At 36.6% G+C, this 19,855-nt stretch overlaps 1 protein-coding gene across 9 annotated transcripts in view; it reads right to left on the bottom strand.

Moving 5' to 3' along the window:
* The window catches only part of ptprt (protein tyrosine phosphatase receptor type T), a 313,327-nt gene that overhangs the window by 141,365 nt on the left and 152,107 nt on the right, over positions 1-19,855 (bottom strand). For all 9 annotated transcript variants that reach the window (XM_084929068.1, XM_084929066.1, XM_084929067.1 and 6 more), the window contains exon 11: positions 18,162-18,271. In XM_084929068.1, the coding sequence (XP_084785194.1) occupies positions 18,162-18,271 (110 nt within the window). The remainder of the gene's footprint in view (positions 1-18,161; positions 18,272-19,855) is intronic.

The following is a 19,855-nucleotide window of genomic DNA, read 5'->3' on the forward strand; positions in this document are numbered from 1 at the left end:
TAGATATTTGGAGGCTGCTGCTCTTTTCTGGCTAAAATCGAACTACCTCAAAACCCTCCAAAGTTGAAATAAGAGCCTAAAGCCACAAACAATGCTTCTACTAGTCTTCCTTCTTTTTTTGTTTTTTCGTCAGTTTTATTGCCAGTGACCTGAGATGGTAAAATGATAAGAAGTTTTCTTCTCCACTTTCCCGACACATTACTCCCCTGCTACAAACCAGACAGATGACTAAAGTGCCTCTCAGATCGAGGAACCTGGGACAAAACCTTTAGCCAATAGAAGATAACAGTCTAAAACGCAGCAGAAAAAGCCTAGACAGAGCAGCAGCTTTGCCTTCAACAACCGGCTGACGTCTCCCAGGCCTGAAAGTTCGCCTGGCTGGCTGAATAAAACATGGTGAATCAATAGCTATTTATACAGGCTGGGACTTGGGGGCTGGAACAATAAAATATCATCTCTTTCATCTACGCTGCAGTTTTGGTTTGCACATCGATGGCTGTTATTTTATAAGTCATGAATGGCTCTCTATATTTTTATAGGCTTTATGCTCTCTCCGTCTCTCTTTTTCTCTCATCTTACCCACTCACATTTCTTTCCATATTGAGCAGTAGACTCTTGCTTTCTCTCCGTCTTCTACCCTTTACAGGGTATTTCCTCTTTCTATCCACTCTTTTCTTTTTCTCTTCCTCCCTTTTCTTCAAAATTTCTTTGTTTTTCCTCATCATTCTTCACTCTCTCTCTTTCTCCCTTTATAGTTGATGTACTTGGAATTGGTAGAGCTATAAAGCTCAGGTTGTTTTATTGGCCAATGAAAAGGCAGGCGCGCAGCGGGGCAGTGCATCTTGGGTAATAGAGTGTGTGTCTTTGAGGGATAACTTACCAGAGGGAAGGCAGACATATGTGTGAGTTAGTGCGTGATTGAATTAGTGGGTAGGAAAGGAGAAAGTGAGAATGGTAAATAGATGATAAAGTAGAAATGGAAGGAAATGATCAAAGGAACAGGAGAAGGGAAAAGTGAAAGGTGAGGAAAATAGAACAGGAACACATAAATAGGGGTGGGTTTTACATTGGTATCAGTTCCAGACTGATCAACATGGAAATATTGATAACTATAGTTCTGCTATCAGGATTTCTGAAAGATTTATTCTTTGTGACCTTTTCAAATTCCTAACTAACCCCAAATACTGATGAAGCTACCAGTGTAAGCAGATTAACATTGAAATTACTGTGCATTTACATTCTGTGCTATACAGTCAGAGCAGAATGTTCGAAGCTGTGGGCTTACTATGCTACATTTACCAAAACGCAATGCATTGTATGCAAGAGAATTGTGAATTAATCGTAGCGCAGCAAGCTCTGGTAAACTTGAATGGCTCCAATGCAAATGGGATTGACTAGTAATATAACTGCCTCAATTGAGTCAGTTCAAGGCAACACTTGTTATCATTATTCCACTAAGTCAGATGCTCAGGTTAGACATCCCAATCAAGCTCATACACTTTATACCCGCTCCTTAAAGTTGGTCAATTTAACTGAGCTGTTTTAGGTTGCTAGCTAATCACTTACATAGCAACAACTGGCAATTGTTAGCCAAAGTTTGAACTCATCCAGATCTATGTGCTCGTGTTTACAACTTGTAAGAGATTACCACAGCTCTTTACCCAAGCGGCACATTAGCAAATGTCCCTCTGGGTGCTAATTGAGAATAACATTCTAATCTGTAGTCATAAGGAGCAGTATGGCTTTTTATTTATAAATACCCATCTTAATACTCTAAAGTGGGAAACACTCTTTTTAAACTGCTTATTAATTGTAGCTAAAGATTGTATGCTTTAAATATTTATTTATGAGTTTTTAACATTTGATATTACGTTTATATCACAAAGTAAAAAAGTATTTTTTACAACTTGTCACCAACTTGTCTAAAACCATTTAAAAGAGCATCTTATATTGAAATCCCTCCCTGTAATTTTAGATTTGTGCAGGTGTTTGTGTGTCTGTGCACTGCATGGTAACATAATACTGTATTTATTTTGTCCAAACAAACACAGAAGACAAATGCTTGTGAATACTAAAAGTCATAACTTCCACCCAGAAGTCAAGCCTACTACAAACACACTGTGGGTGTAATGATGCCTCGCTGCAGCTTTTGGAATCACGGCCAAGGTTTATGAAAATAAAGGACGTTTATTGAAGAGCCTTTGTGCAATCTAGAATGCTATTTCTATTGAGTTTTGCTATTTTCCATTCTTGTTCTCTGTGCTCCTGTTTTTTTTATTAGAGAACATGCAGTGTCTTCATTCTTCACCATCTTAGCGTCAGTGTTCTCTGTCCTGTTGAATTAAGAACAGACTATGTGAGGTATTTGCTCTTTCTGCTCTGTTTTATTTACTTTAATGGATTTTCACATCTCTGCTACAAGCATTTTGTATACATAAATAAACCTTGTATCCTGCAAGTATTTCATTGCTTTTTTTCCCTTTTTGATATAGTCATGAACAATTCACTTGAACATTTCTGGTTTCTTCTAAACTGGTAAGCCTAGATCTACCTCCCCTTCTCCACTGCTTTGTTAGAACTTATTTATACAGATCCATGGATTGCAGCAGTAAAACTCTGTTTTATCTACACTGCAGCTTTACACATTAACAAACATTTTGATGGCACGCAATGCACCTGTTCTTGCCATTTGCGGATTCTTTTGTATCGCTCGTAGGAGCTATGACGAAGGCAATGGCTCCATTCATTTGTGTGCTATAAATACTACCTTGTGGACCTAGGAGGTGAAAGGCCACCTCCTGCATCTGTAAAGTGACACCTTTTACCAGCTAGACAAAATCACAGCTGGCCATTGTTCCGGGTTTCTTTTCCGCTCCCACTTCTGAGGTGAGAAGACTGCTCTTTACTGCTCTGACTTTACTGGCAGAGGCCGTTTGCTCTGCAAATAGACACACCAAAATAAATTCCGATTGCAACAAGGCGACATCCCGCAGAAGATCCACTAGCTGGTACCTACCACTAACCAAGTTAAAAGGTTGAAGTTAGTCACAGCAGAGCATGTTAGTGCAGAGTGCTAACAAAGAGAACAAAGGCAATACAGCTTTCTGTGGGCTTGGACCTTAAAGGACAATGACTGAAATGAATCACAACTCTTCCTTGCTTGGACCCAATCTATGAAGCCCTACCGATCAACGACTGAACCATAATTTTGACTTTTAAGATAACTTAACATCCATGCAACAAACAGTTTTCATTCACTTAATTATAATCTGAAACATTAATTTCCAAGATATTGTCTAAAACCTTAGTCAGTGACCTTTTTATCTAGTTATGTGACTGCATAACAGCTCTTTACTCCTGCAGTTCATGCAGGTCACAAAAAAGCGTATTCAGGTGCCTCATTCCGTTAGCTGATGCTTGAAAGTTAAGTAACAGTGTCTAATGGTTTGCGTGGAAATTCAGTATAATTTTTAAAATCTGTTAAGAATGAATGAAGAAAGGAAAAAATATGTTTTAGTTTAAAAACAAATCTATCCCACACTTGGCGTTTGATCTCTAAAATTCAAAGAGGTTTGCCGAAATAGTAAAGCCTTCAAAAACTCTTCCAAGCTATACACCTTCACAATGTGAAGTTATAACAAGAAAACATTTAATAGATTTCCCTATGGTTATAATAGATTAACACTTAAAAAAAAAAAAAAATCTTTACGTCGTCTCCTTTAGTGTGTAACTTGACACACCCTGCGTCAGTCTGAGAGTTAGGCTGCACCTATTGTTTTAAGATTCAGCATCTCTGCTTTTTGAAGTTTTCATTTGGGACCTTCATCTCCAGCTCATGACTTTATATTGTCAAGACATTCTGGGTCACTACACACACAGAAGCAATACAAATGCTAATACAAAGATAGACACACTACACACACACACACACACACACACACACAGATGTACAAATTCAAAGACTTATATAATCCACAAATGAATGCCTGCACACAGAGAGATGAACACATCCTAATATGTATGCATAAATAAAAAACACAAATGGGAATGAGATGTTTGCTGTTTTCCTTGTCCTATTTTTCAATTGTTGCCAAATAGATAAGCTAACTGGAGATAGAAATAGCTACAGACAATAGTCCGATAATATTTCCTAGCTGTGTTATCTCTATTTTTGTCACTGGCTCTTGATAACACAAGTGAGAGAGAGAAAGATAAGCAGAATAGACCAAGCTGAGGGCAAAATATAGCTTGATAAATCTTCCATCTAGCAGGTCTTACCGAGAACTATATGAGAGACAAACAGTAGACAAATAATACATTAAATGAACTGAACTGTTAATCACTAAAAAGGTCTGGATGGCTTAATCGGGTTGCTCAATCAGTCAAGAGGCAGAAGGCAAGAGTGAAAAGTTCTGGGAGTATATAATTTAACACATGACAGAATACAAGAGCCTTGAAATGTTCTTTTATCCTCTCATTTGTCGACCAAAAGTTCACATGAAAATCAATACTACCAGCTCCACAAAAGTATCAAAGAGCAGAATTCTGTTCACTCTAGAAGAAGCAATCAGAGATGGAGCATTAAAATCAGCCAGTGGTGACAGTTTGACAGGAAACGGCCTGAATCGGCATCCCACTAATGCCTGTTTGACAGCCACACAGCAACTTCCCGCCAGCCGAGATAAGATAAGTGACAGAGCGAGCACTCTCCCTCTAGATGTTAATGTAGACAACAAATGCTTTTTCTGCTCTCATTCCTACATTAAAAATCATTTGCTGACACGATATTCACCACAGATTGACAGTGATTTATGACTGAAGTGCGAAATGTGTTGTGTGCTGTGCTATTTTTTTTAAACACCAAGAAGTTATAACTGTGAAAAACAGACTAGTGATAAGCTCATCATTTTTTTTCAAGTTTGGTTTTTCTTCTTTTGGATCGAAGGAGGGCAATTAATTTCCCCAAGGGGTCACATGAGAAACTAAGTGTGTGGATAAACTGAACTAAAATCATGTTTTTGACACACTGGGTTGTTCCAAGCTGACCTCAAATCTGTTCAGTTTTAATTTTGTCTCTTTATAAAATGCTACTCGTAATTACAATTAGGTAATGAAATGTACAATAGACATGATTATCACTGAGAGAGAATCTGTGTCTGGATTTGGCATATTACATCACTGAGAATGTTTGTTTATATATCAATTTAGATCCAAAGAGAACTAACATATTCAGTGTTGGCAGGTCAGTAAAAATGTGACCTCACATTTGGCTTTAAAGAAACAGTCACATCAACAGCAAATGCAAAGATCTTCCATCCATTCTGCATCTGAGAGCGTCACAAAAACATCCTGCTTTTAGCCCTATACTCAAAGCTGTAAGTCCTTTGCCCACCTGATAGCTGTGTGGTAGCCTATGTCACCATATTCGGTCTACAAAAGTACAAACTGTCTGATAAAATTAACAAATTTATTTACATCAACAACATGGCAAATTCTTGTACACTGACTTAAACAAGACTTTCTGGTATAATATAACGCAAAAATACCAATTTCAGTTCTGGATTCATTTATCAGTCACTTTATCTTGCAACTGCTTCTAAAGTCTGGCAATTTTCCCCATCAGATTTCCCCATTAGATTTGGACAGCTATTGGTTGTTACACCTCGCAGTTCAGGTCCATCCAAATATGAACTTAATTTAAAAATACAGACTGTCTTTGTTAAAATTATTAAATGTGATCACTGTGAATTTTTAGTAAACACTGCCTACAGTAACATTCATAAAACATTACATTTATAGCAAAGGTGTGCACAGCTGAGCTAATATGCGAGAAAAAATAAGTAAAATATTAAAAAGTGAGAATAAAATTTTCATAAGTAAGGGAGCCAAAACACTTGTAATTGCCAACTGAGGAGCTGGTTTGAGTTGACTTGTGGGGTTCTTGAGGAGCATGTGATTGGCTAGAGAAATGGGACTGTAGCCCTGATTGGCTGTACATCAGGAAGTCGTAATGCTTGAGAGATTAGAAGGTTGCACCTAATCCTGCGTAGCGATGGGGGATGGATAATCCTCTCTGACTATTACCCCCTTGTGCAAGGCCTGTGTGTGTGTATGAGACAGTATGCCTGTGTGTGTTTGTGTTACTGCGACTAAATATATAATCCTCTTCTTTTTGACTACAGGGAGACAGATTAAAGTGATCTTACTTCACAGTTTCAGTACATTTTTATAGATCTACATTTACTGATACTCCTTTATTTCACATTTATTTTTGTTATGTATTTTTTTTTATTGTTTATAATCGTAAGATGTTAGACTGCAGCATCTCATTGTGATAACATGCAAAATACAAACATAGAGAATACAAGATCCCAAAGAACCACTGTTATCAATTCGAAGAACAAAGAGTTTGGCAGCAGATGGTATGGATGCAAATGCCCTGAGGTCAACAATGTGGAGCGAGTCATTTGAGACAGCTTAAAAGTGCAAAAAAGGAATTGTGTTGTAGCATGTTCTCTATAACTAATTTATATTTTTTTAATAAAAGGTTCAATTATACTTTACTTAATTTACTTTTTTCAACTTTTTAATTAACTTAGTGTGACATAACTGAATTAATTAAAATATATACAGAATTAGTTTTGGAATCACACCTATTTCTGTTGTAACACATTTTTTCTGAATCTTTTTGTTAGAAAGTCGAAACAATCGAAATGGTTTTTTGCTCATTTAAAATTATCCTTAATAATGCAAAAAAAATTTTTTAACACAGAACACAGTAGTTTAGTATTACAGGTTTTCATGTTAAATCCTTGGAAAGGAGACAAAAAGGGGAGGAGTGGCAGCAAATAACAGAAAGAAAAGAGTAATAAAATGAACAGTCCATAGTGCTTAACTTCACTCGTGTCAGTGACTCTGTCTAACTTGGGTGGGCTATTGTGGGACAACAACCCATCCAACCTATCCAATCCATCCATCTCCCAATGTATGACAGAAGTTACAGCAGCAACAGATAATTGATGCCATTTAGGTGGCCATAAAATGTGTTGATAAGCTGAGGCTCAAGTGGAGTTGCTGGAAAAAAGAGAGCCATGATAAACTGTCTATGCTGTTGGTGGATTGTTTACAGTATTTTAACATTGAATGCAATATAAATTTATTGGTTATCAAAAGTCCTGGTATATCACGACACCCCTAATTATTGTAATTACACGTTATCACCAATACCTGTAATTGTATTATTTAGGGGCATATAAACATGAAAAAAAATTCCCCAAAGTAGAAAATAGCAGACAACATTGCTTCATTGCTTTGCCAATAACCTCACTCAAAGCCTAACAGGATTTATTTTTTTTGGCAGTTGTTTTATCTAAAGTTTTTCTCTACTTCCAACAAAGTTTACTGTTTTACTTATAATTACTTAGACTTTGGTTTTGGGACATTTACTTTCATTTATCTTGGAAGTGTGCAAGTATTAAAGGAGTAGCTGTGTAGCAACAAGGCCTGCATGGTACGCTTAGATAGGCTTACTGTGTTGCCTGACGTTAATGTGTTTTTTGCTCAGTTAGTTTTAATGCTAAAGTTTCTTGGTTCATTTTTTACTAGACATATTGTTTTGACATGATGATAAAATTATTCCACTGGCTTTGGAGCTCAATGACCCCTACATTTTTAATGTAGCACTTTTTTAGAACAGTGCAGTTCAAACTGTTGCTGACTATCCTGAATAGATAGATTTAAATTAAAAAAAAAAAAAAAAACATTTTAATAAAAGTGAAAACCCAAGTCTTTCAATAAACAAAACATGGATTTTTAGTTACTAAAAAAAAGGGGGGGGGAAAGAGTTAAACTGGAAAACTCTCCTATACTGCTGTTGTATATGAATTAGTTATCAGTGCAAAAGTTCAAGTTGCTTATTTTCATGGATTTAGAGGATATGGAAGATACTGAACACTATGGATGGGAAAAAAATAGTACAGGATAATATTGCAATATTTTGCATGGGGATATTGTATTGATACAGGGACATGAAATATCATAATAATAAAATTATTTAAATGCTTTGAGAATACTATCAATTATAGGGCTCGTTTCATGTAACACCATCTTGAGATAACATTAGCCAAACAAACACACATTAACTCAGTTCAACCAAAAAACAATCCAACACCGAACACACACCTAGTGTAAAAATACTCACATGAGTAATTATAGGACAATAACCTTCATGTATCAACCAAAAAATAAATAAATAAAATAAAATCAGTGGCTTTCTAGTGATTGTGGGGGTTCTGTTTCATATTCTTGTATTTTGTGGTGACTAAAAGTTTGCTCAGAGCCTGAGGGTGTTGCATGCTCACAACCACTTTTGATCACAAAGTAATTGCATAGGTTGCACAACAGAATGCAATCTGATGCAAACAGTCAGAGTCTGATTTGGGCAAACTGCAATCACTCCCAGAGAGAGTGAGGTTTGCGAATAATTGCTATCTAATCTATAAATACAAAGACCTGCCAATATGTTGACATCAGTCAGAATGAGTCTTAACTCAAGGGCATTCGACTGGTTGTGTTCTGGTTATAATCCTATAGTGCAGGAAGGTTGCTGGACAGAAAAACAATGGTTAAATGTGCATTTCTGTCTATGTAGACAGCACATTTATCTGATAATACAGTAAACTGCTCTATTATCATAAATAGATTGCATTTAATTGCAAAGATGACCCCATTCAGTTGCAGACCGATATGTCTGATTCCATCACTGCAACATTTATGGCAGCTTTTAGTGAGATAACTTTATCTTACTGGATAAATCAGATAAGGACAAAGTTAAAGTTTGAGGGCATGAATATGCAGTTGAAAAACTGTGACAAATTGGGATATATGTTCTCGTTATATATATATATATTTAGTGTTATGGTGTGACTATCACCATGATAAAGTAAAATCATAAAAATAATAAATATTTCAAATACACACACATGCAAAAGAAAAGAGGCTGCATGCAGTGTAGTGAAGGGCACATAGACTGACAAAGGTGTATGTGATACTAGGCCATACCCCTACAGGCCAGACAGGCAGTGTGACAGAGTAAATGGGGTCATCAGCTTAAGGACTTTCAAGCTACACTAAATATAGCCCATTATTGACAAAAAAGAAAAACAATACACAGAGAGAGAGAGAAAAGATAAGGGTAAAACACAAGATGGATAGAAGTTAATGGCTTAGATGAGATTGCTTCTTTAGCATTTATGTCTTGATTCTGGCTCTGTTTACACTGTGAAAGTGGGGGGAAAAAATTAAGATCTGCATGCTTGTTCAATTTATTTGTCATTTTTCTTTCTCCCTTCCTTCCCATACTTCTCACCTTTTGAAATACTTCAGATCGTGTGGGAAAAAAGAAGAATGCAAGGCAGCCCTGGGGCATTTATGTGTGTGAACAGTTTCCCTTAACCTGTCTTTTCATCTTCTATATTAAATGCTCTATGGCATAAGTCATAACTCAAAGTCTAGAATTACTAGGCAACTATGACTTCAATGAATTTTGCTGCAAAATGAACAGATTGTTCCTTTACTGTTGTTGTATTTCTTCTACAAAATCTGTAATTTTGAATATGATTTTCAGAATTTAGTCATTTATGTCAGAACACTCATTTCTTTCTTGAATTCATTTATAGGCTGCTTTGAATATTATTAATATTAAGCAGAAATAGCTGTTATAACTCATTAGATACTCCAGGTAGAGACCCTCTATAGACTTTGGTGGGTCAGTGGGAGGCCACTCTCGCTTCAATAACTGAGGGTGGTGGCTTCAACAATACGCATGAAAGTTTGCTGAATTAATATAAAACCCCGTATTTAAAGGTCATGGGGTTTGTTGCACTTTTACAGGAGACTTGGGTCTTCGCTATGTGTTTAATTGTTAAGTATATTACATCCATTGTTTGTATTACGTCCATTTCTTTTAAACTTATTTGAGGAAAAAACACAACACTGACATCATAGGGGAGTGGCAGATCTGTCACATGCTTTGGTGCGATACTGGGGAGGATAACACCAATGGAGAATTTACATGCACTTATTGATATGGCATCAACTGGTCCTCAGTAAATAGTAGAGAGAACGAATACCAAGATCATGCTATGCAACTGATGTTCTCCTAATGAGAAGGAATCATTTCTTTGTTCAGAAAACAGCAATATGGGGAGAGAATGTTACTGTACTACATGGTCAGCTGTATCTAGAGAAATCCACAGCTTGGAACAGAGTAACTAACTGAATTAAATGCCAGACTGGTTGCCAGTATTTATTTTTGTGATTGATTAAAACCTCTATCCGCAGAGAGTTGGAAGGTAAAGTTATTTGCACACAGGACCAGACAAGAATAACTACATACCATACTAGTCACCAATTTCTTCGGTGTGTTGGATTAAACAACTCAGAGGTTTGTCAGGAAACACTCATATTCTTACCCCAATCTTGCAGATGGATTTTGGGAATGTGGGTCAGACCTGAAATGCATCATTGCATGGAGTTGGGCAGTCATGATACATTTATTGTTGCCTTTAAAAGAATGCATAATGACTGATTTCTGATCTACAGTTTCTGCTGTTAAGGACTAATTAAATGTATTAATTAGTAGCTTTTCAATTAATGCTTGACATTAATTTTAAGAAAATGAAATGGAACCATATTAACTTTTATTATCCATATACCTGAAGCATTTTCTAGGAGGTTGTAATTCTGAAACACAAACTGTTTCTTCACTACTGATGGAATATATATATATTCCATTTCATATTAGACCTAAATATAAAATGCTCTCACTTGCTAGTTGGTCAAACCGTGATTTGCTACTCTGCTTGATTCTAATCAATGTTAGCACCAGCATCTGTTTAACAAGCAGGGGTTCAGAAATAACTCTGCAGAGACCAGCAGGGAGGTGAGGACTAGCAGAGAGGACCAGTGATGCTTGAATGGTCTGATGAGGCAATCAAAGAAGGGATTGACAGGGCCATGATCTGTGTGTGTGCAAGTGTGTTTTTGAGTGCACCTCTGCTCAGTTCAGTAACCATCAATAACTGTGTATTATCTGAGGTCTCACAGAGGCCTGGTAAAGTTGCAGGGAAAATATAGATTCATATAAACCAGTGGAAGCCTTCAGTTGTTCACTGGCTTTCTTTTTCAAAGGTATTTAAGTTGGCCTTTTTCCATGCCCAGCAGAACATTAAAAATAAAAATCCATCAAGAGTTCTCAAATTAACAGTTTTAAGCCAATATTCACGACTCCAACATTTAACCTAATTGCAGAAAAAAATCCAACTGCCTGACATCTACCGACCAAACTGAGTACCAATTAAAATTTACCATGCAAATTTCAGAATATCAATGTTAAAAAATAAAATAAAATAAATATTTCAGCATTGAACTCACTGTAAACTTCCAAGGAGGAGAAGAAAAGACCTTAAATAAACGACTTGCTCAAAAATTGCTTATTGATTTTTTTATTTTAGAAAAAAGGAGGTTACATATAACCAATTAACTGGATTTTTCTTGTGCTTAGTGCATGGGGATGGTTGGAAAGACTGATGAAAATTTGTACTCTTACTGAGGATAAATATCAGCTAATACAAGCACCATAGTCAGATTAAGAGCTAATTAAATGCACCATACCAATCTAAGAAGATTAGAATAATACCTTGTATTAAGTTAGTCTGATGTTATTATGTATTTCAATATCTGCAAAGACATGTGGACCTCTTAGATGTGGATCTAAGAGTTAATGTCCAAAACCGGAAATGACACATTTTAACAAATGAATCACTATTATCAATAATGGGTTTTTTTTTTACCACAGGACTTTTTGTAGTCCTGTGAAAAACTATGTACATCTTTACTGCTTCCATAGGAACTAACAGGATGATTGCAGCCAATTGCTGGTAATCAAATGCATTTGATAAAATGATTATCAACAACAACAACCTTTATTAAAAAGTACCTCACACCAACTACTTCTTAGTTGGTTATTGCTGCTAAAGATGAAGATGGTTCTATAAGCTACTGAATCACAGGGTGTACAGAGTTTTTTAAGGGTTTTTGCATTAATCCTGTAAAAACTTTCTTTTTCACTTGATTGTATGTCATGTTCTCTTTTTTTGAGCAATATATATATTAATAAATTATATGCCGTTTCATTTTTACCTTTCCTACCTCACCTGCAACCAAACATTACACTTCTTTTTGCATCCCTTTTTCTCCAGACATTATTCTCATTTTCTCAAATGAATGGAGCACCAGAGGGAGTGAGGGAGGAGTGGGGGATCCCTTTAGATCTTACCCAGATGTGTCCTTTAATCCTGTAATTAGCTGCAATTACGGTAATAGATACAAGAGATGGAGTGATTATATTTGCACACTGATTAATTTCTGTAATCTTGCTGTATGGTAAGAACTATGTCTTCTGGTCAGATTTTTACTTGCTCACTGAATGCTTTATCTCTCTCTCTCACTTCTGCCTTCCTTCTTCCCATTCTCCTTATCTCTCTGCACCATTTCCCACCTCCACAAATCTACCCTGAGCCCACCCCCCAGTTTTTCTCCATACTCCTCAATCCCCTCTTTGTCCTAGGTGTAATTCATCTGGTTTCTATCCTGAAAAGGACGCAGAGGGGAAAAAAGGAACACACAAGAGACAACAGAACAGAATAGGACACAACAAGAGGCCCTTTAGATGTTGCAGATGATGCCTTTAATCCTGTCAATAGCTGCAATTATAGTAATTATCTCTAATAGCAGCGCATTATGTTGAGGCTCTGATATGTTTAACAGATGATGCTGAGTCGTGCCGCCTCTACCAGGCAGAGAGGGCAGAGAGCTTAGATTGGTGTTGATTTCATTAATATCAAACAAGGTGAAACTGATGATGGTCCCAAGGAGGTTCATAGACTGAGGACATTTTTTTTTGTTTTGTTTTTTCAGGCTCTGGGTTGAGGTCTAATGGAAGTGTCAGACATGGTACTAAGGGGTCTTTTAGGTGTAGAATGAGAGAAGAGACTGGAGATTGATGGTAGTAAATATAAGGGGTTTGAGAGAAAATAGGGATAATTATATCTTTGGAAGATGCTCCCAAAATAAGATTTGCCTTCTGTGTTACAAGATGTGTAAATCTGCAAGACAAGCGGAATAATCTACAGCTAAAATATACAATACGTTAGTTACTAATCTAAACTACAGCAACCTAGCTTTATAACTGTAACATCTGTTTAGTGTGTGGTTAATATTTACAGATTTTACAACTAACTACAAAAATTAAGCTGTTCTGGATGCGGCTTGAAAGATGACTTTCTAACTTGCACAGCAAATATTCTACCTTTTTTGGTGAAAAACAAATTGTAACTATCTGTGAAAATAAATTCTGTATAGGTTATAAAGACAAAAGCCAGTGTTGTTGTCTGTGGCAGAACAAAGCTCCTGGTTACTAGATTTATGGTGAAATAACTACCTTTTCTGATGGATTTATAGTCTTTATTAATTATAGTTAAGAAGACAATAAGTCAGGGTATACTTTTCTCAGTTTCTCAGTCAGTATTATCCCACATCTCTTATAAATATATATTTTTAAAAGACTGACGGTCAGAACACTCTCCTCAGTGTTTAAATGTGGACCTTCACTAATTGGTGGGCTATGTAACAGTCGTTACATCTATCCTTTATTCACAGTTTATGGATTACACACTTTAAAGTCCTCATACACTTAATACACACATTTGGAGACTAGTTGGTCTTTTTTAGAGCACCATCTCTTTCCTTGGTAGCTCATTCTCTCCCTCTTTCAGATGCGCACACAATAATGGCCCTTTCAGGTCTTGATGTGAGGTAGCTCCTTGATGCAGTGATATAAGAGGCAGACAATAGACCAAGAACGGGTCAATAATTCATTAGATAGAGGACTCAACTTCAACCCAAATAAACGTACACACACACACACACACACACACGCACGCACACCTATCTCACTCAGTTCCAACCACTGTATAAAAGACTGTCAAAGAATGAGTCTTTCTCCCACTTTGTCTTGCGACTTAGACTTTCTACTTTCCCTTTGTGATAATTTACATTTAATCCTGAATTTATGGTCATAAATGTCAATTATTCGTGGATAAAACTATATTTGATACTAATATGAACTGTCAGTGGTTAGAGAGAAAAGACTGTTCTTGTGTTTCCCTGTATCACCTAGTTTTAAAATAAGACCATATGAATGAAAAACAAACAAGACATCCGGCTAAAAAGGTTTTTTTTAATTATTGCATTTTTTTCTCCTATATGGCACTTGGGAGCAGAAGAATGCACAAGGCACAGGGGTGTGATGGTTAGTAATAGCAATAAAGTCCTGGTTTTGAATCCATTTGCGGAGTTAGAATTTTCCAGGTACACCAGCTTCCTCCCACAGTCCAAAGACATTAACCCTCTCAGGCTCAAATTAAACTTTTTGTTGCTAATGCACAACCAAGTCCTGCAGTGGTACTTCTGAGTAAAAAAAACTCATAAAATATGTATGTGGGGTAATCGGGTTGTTAGTTTTTAACTGTTGCAAATTGGCAACGCCTGCCTCGAGAGGGTTAATATTAGTTAAACTGGTGATTTGAAATTGGCTACAAAAGTCCAGAAGCCAAAATGTGTGAATGTGGGTTGTGAATGGTTGTTTGTGTTAGCCCTGTGATGAGTAACCTATCTAGGGTATATCCCTTTTCTCGCCCCATCTTAGCTGGTATATACTCCAGCCCAATCCAGCTGAAGACAGCGGTTTAATGGATAATATACATTCTTATGTACAAACGTACATACAGTATACACTGTATGTACGTAGGTCCAAAAGCATAAAGACAGCCTCCTTTGGGGCGGTGTTCCTTGGTTTGGGATAGCCCCTTAGTACAAATGAAGAGAATCGTAATGCTACAGAAAACAACATTTTCTAGACTGGTTTCAAGCCCTCGTTTAGGGACTTCAGCCCCATCCACAAACTCTGAGATGCAGTATGAGATGGGGCTTATTGCGCAAGTGTTTATACTTTCCTTTTGGTGGAATTGGTATATACAACACAGCACAAAACAAGCACTGAAATAAACACATCACAACAAGCCAGTCTCAGACAGATAGAAATGGGATGCCACGAGTGACAAATCTGAATCTGAACAGCTGTAGCTGCATTGTGAAGAGTGCCTCAGTTAAACACCACATTAATCTGAACATCATTTTTTTTAAATTATATATTTCATTCTCAGTTCATCTTAACTTGTCTTATTTCATATCGTTAAACATGACGTATCTAATTAGTTTTACAAATTAATGTGTTTTAAAGAGTTCCTCTCTTTCCTTAAACCACTATCTATCTCGGTCCAAAACAAACAAGCCAAATATTGTTTCTGTAGCTATGGTAAGAGAGAAAGCTGCAAAAAAGGTCAGCCAAGGTGAAATGAGACACAAGATCAGACTCAAACTGGGATCATGCTTGCAACCCTCTGCTTTACAGTAGTCACAACTCAGTGGTTTAATTCCAGAAAGATATCCATTTAGGGAGTAAAAGCTCTTGAATGTTGTGCCTGTTAGCAAGCGTCGATGTGCTACAGGCTGTATTTGGCAAATTTAACAAACATCTTAGAAAGTATAATGAGGATTGATTTTTCTTTATATGTAAATAATTAAGGTATCTTACATTTAAGTAATTTCATTCAGTATCCTGACATTTAAGGCTCCAGCGTGTTTATAAAACAATAACAGGCACCTAGGCTTTAGACCAGGGGTCGACAACCCGCGGCTCCGGAGCCGCATGCGGCTCTTTAGTCTTTATTTTGCGGCTCCGGGTGGTTTGGGAAAATAAATTGGTATTTAGCTGAAGTGTATTTTATTTGTGTTTAGTTCTTTTTTTTAACTTGTAGTTCTAAATTGGAAGATTATTGTGATTTTGAAATATAAAAATAAAATTATATCTTATTATTTTTTCATTGCTCAAAATAAGCGTCACACTCGCGGAAGCCGGTATACCCGCCCAAACGCTGTGCATTTATCGAGACTTTCGACCCCAGGTAGGCCAATTATGGATCTTTGGATCCACATTATATCAGCAGCTGTTCTCCACCGTGAACTATGTTAAAAACAAACACCGCTCGCGCCTCACAGATGACAGCTTACAGTCCTGCGTAAAGATGAAAGTGACTTCGTACAGCCCCGATTTGCAGACACTGTGCGCAGAGGTTCGGGACCATAAGTCTTATTGTAAACATATCACGGCAGACCCGGCGATGTTTCCATTAACATGCTTTTCAGCATCTCTTTACTGACCGCTTTTCACACACGGTTGCTGTACGCATACAGCCCGACACATACCAACACAACAACATAGAGAGCACAGACTTTAAGGCGGCGAGGCGTGATTGCGGGTGCCGCTCAGGTGCGTCCGACTCCCCTGCAGCGGCGCTGCAGACCACGCCCCGCCACACACATTAATCAGGTAAAATACATATTTAGGCAGAATTTTGCAAATATCTATTTTTTTTTTTTTTAGCAGCATAGTGCTTTTTTTCCAATTATTTTTTAAAAGTCAGGTCAAGGCTCCAAAAGCCCAAAGGCGATATAAGGGTGGTGGCTCACAACAGTTTTTGTTTGCTGGATCATTTTAGTTCAGCTGGGTGTTTTTCCTTTTGTTATATTTCTTTAAGAGTTCAAAATGTGTTAATTACATAAATAAAATGTAATTTTCTCTGTAGCACTTCATGGATTTCATAAGCAACACACCTTAGTTGCTCTGTGGATTCTTTTAAAAAGCCGTTAAAAACTTTTCTGTTCAAACAAGCCTTTTGTTGATCTACGTATTTTATATTCTTTACATTATTTACATTTGATCTTTTACATTGTGTATAATGTCTATTGATTGTATTGTTTATTTTAATATTTGTGTACAGCGCTTTGTGACTGCCTGTCTGTGAAAAGCGCTTAATAAATAAACTTTACTTACTTACTTTAGTTGTTCACACAAAGCATAAAGGTAAAAAAAAAAATATGCAGTGTTATCTTCATTTTAGATTTCAAAAAGTATTTGCGGCTCCCAGTGTTTTCTTTTGCGTGGAAACCGGGTCCAAGTGGCTCTTTGGGTGTTAAAGGTTGCAGACCCCTGCTTTAGACGCTTGATTTTCAAAACTACTACTGCTGGGATTACGACAAAGTGGAACTAAATGCCAGAAGAATGGTACTTGTTTGACTGTATTGTGACAAGTATAAAATTTGGTGGAGAGGGGACTGCACAGAGTCCTGACCTCAACCCAACAGAGCAGAGACTGTGAGCCAGGCCGGCTTGTCCAACATCAGTGTCTGACCTCACAAATGCACTTCTGGAAGAATGGTCAAAAATTTCCATAAACATACTCCTTAACTTTGTGGAAAGCCTCCCCAGAAAAGTTGAAGCTTCTATAGCTGCAAAAGGTGGGCTGATATCACATTAAACCCTATGTATTTAGACTGGGGTGTCACTGAAGTTCATATAAGTTTAAAGGCAAATGAACAAATGCGTACTGACAAGTTTGCCTAATGCACAATCATGCACCCCTCTGTCACTATAAAACACAAAAACACAACCACAGACTCAGAACTTGCCTGCGTGATTTTTGTAAAGATCTGATACTCGAGAAAATGTTGTCATGTATTAAAAAAAGAATTGCTTTTTTACTAATTGCTGTGTTTCATACGTTTAATCATTAAAGCATCTTAATATAGGAGACAGGGAAAGACACATATTGGTATTTCAGCAGGACTCTGCAAACCAGCACTAAGCCACTGATCCCTACACATTTACACTTCTTTTGGGGTACTTTTGTGCAGTACCTTGTACTTCAGTATACACTATGCACAGTGGTTAGAATAATTTGAAACTGTTACATCACTACAAGTTTTTCACCTTTCCATAATTCTGTTACAATATTACTGTGGTGTGCCCAATTACATCTGTATTTGTTATTTTTTGTGTTTGATGTTTTGTAAGCAACTGGATGTTTAAATTTCATTTTCCTTCCTCCCTCGCTTGCTTTTGTCCTTCCTTCAATCTATCTACCCGTGCATCTGCTCATTTTTAAAACTCCCATTGATGTTCTTTGAAGTCTTTCACTGACCTCATACAACTTGATGATTCCATTGGTCTCATTGGGAGCTTTCCACTGCATGAAGATCTTTTCTTCATATGGCGTATTCTGCAGAGATTCCATAGGCACTGATCCAGGAACTGAAAAGACACCAAGTACACAAAGTGTAATAATACATTACAACACAAATATGTACTCAAATATGTACTCAAATAAAGTACACAAATATGTATTGTCCATATGTACATAGCGCTGCAGAACTGTACCCCCCCCCCCAGCATGTTTACACTGAGTAGGAGATGCTCTGTATCTCATTGTACAACTGTATAGTGACAATAAAGGCATTCTATTCTATTCTATTCTATTCATATTTGAAGAATGTACATACAATTATATTCAAATAACTGGTTCGCAAACATATGTATGTGGCAAAAGTATTAATAAAGTATAGGTATTACAGCAGAGATTATAAACTATTTTAGAAGCATGAAATGTATTTATAGTAATTATATTACAATATTACAATAAAATAAAAATGTTCATTGTTTTCTGACATTACCATCTAATTGTCAATCTCACTGAAATGTCTTAGGTTGTAAAGAAAGTCAACTTTCCAGAAAATGAATCCACACAATCATTGAGTCCATTTCTAATAACCCCCAAAAGAGCAGTTAGCACTCGAATACAGAGTACCAGTTCAAAAACACAAATTGAGATAGACATAAGCAAAAAGGCCGATGTGCAATGTAATGACTAAATAGTGCATCTCAGGTTCAGTGAAACTAAATATTAAAGGGAGGGAGTAAAACGAACTATGGAATCAGAATCAGAAGTAAAGAGAAGTATATTAAATTACACTAAATTACAGTTCAGCTTCTCATGATTTAATTAAATTTCTTGAGTCCAAAAGTTTCAAATGTCTCAGAAGGTAGAAATATTCAATTACCTGAAATTTAATTATAGGCTTTTTTCTCCCTTTGAGGCAGTGTGAGAAACACTGTTTGATCTGGAAAACTTGATAAATGGAGGACATTTGCAACTATTAGCTATGATAGGATATTTCACAATATTTCTTATAGTGTGAAAGAATGAAAGATTTTGCTGACATGCAGCAATACCAGTGTATGTTAAAAGAATTCTTATTTTAAAAGAATTCTTCTTTTAACATAGATATAGTCTCGGCCAGCCGATATTGATCAACTGTTTTATCACATGAAAATGAGGACATAACGTCATACGTAATGTGATTTCCTGAGAAACGTGTAAGTAAAACAGAGCCTCTGTCTTAATTAGCAGTTCAACATCAACTACGCATATTGAAAGTTTAACGACAACCTACGACTTTTAGGTATTGCCATATTATTGTGCAGCTCAGCTGGAATTTGTAAAATGAAACCAGTGTCATCCTAAGATGAATGGGAGACAGACAAGCTGTAATAATGTCATGTAGAGATACATCTTGAAGCACCCTGTAGTCAGTGAATAATGGAACAACTGCTGAGATTAAAAAAAAGACAGCAGCCACTGTGATTTTCTTGGGCTATGGGCAGATTTTCTGACTCACTGCTGGGAACGCTACATCCAAATCAAACTCACTGGAATGAAAAGCCTCAAACATAAAATTTTATTAGCTTACAAAGTCAGTTACCAATTCAATGTCAATGGACCAACTGTCTCTAGTAAGGGAGAAACTTTTATCTGTGTTAATGATTTGATTCAAAGTT

The sequence above is a fragment of the Perissodus microlepis genome, chromosome 5 (assembly GCF_051167445.1).
Source record: "Perissodus microlepis isolate ML-2025 ecotype Zambia chromosome 5, ASM5116744v1, whole genome shotgun sequence".
Lineage (NCBI taxonomy): Eukaryota > Metazoa > Chordata > Actinopteri > Cichliformes > Cichlidae > Perissodus > Perissodus microlepis.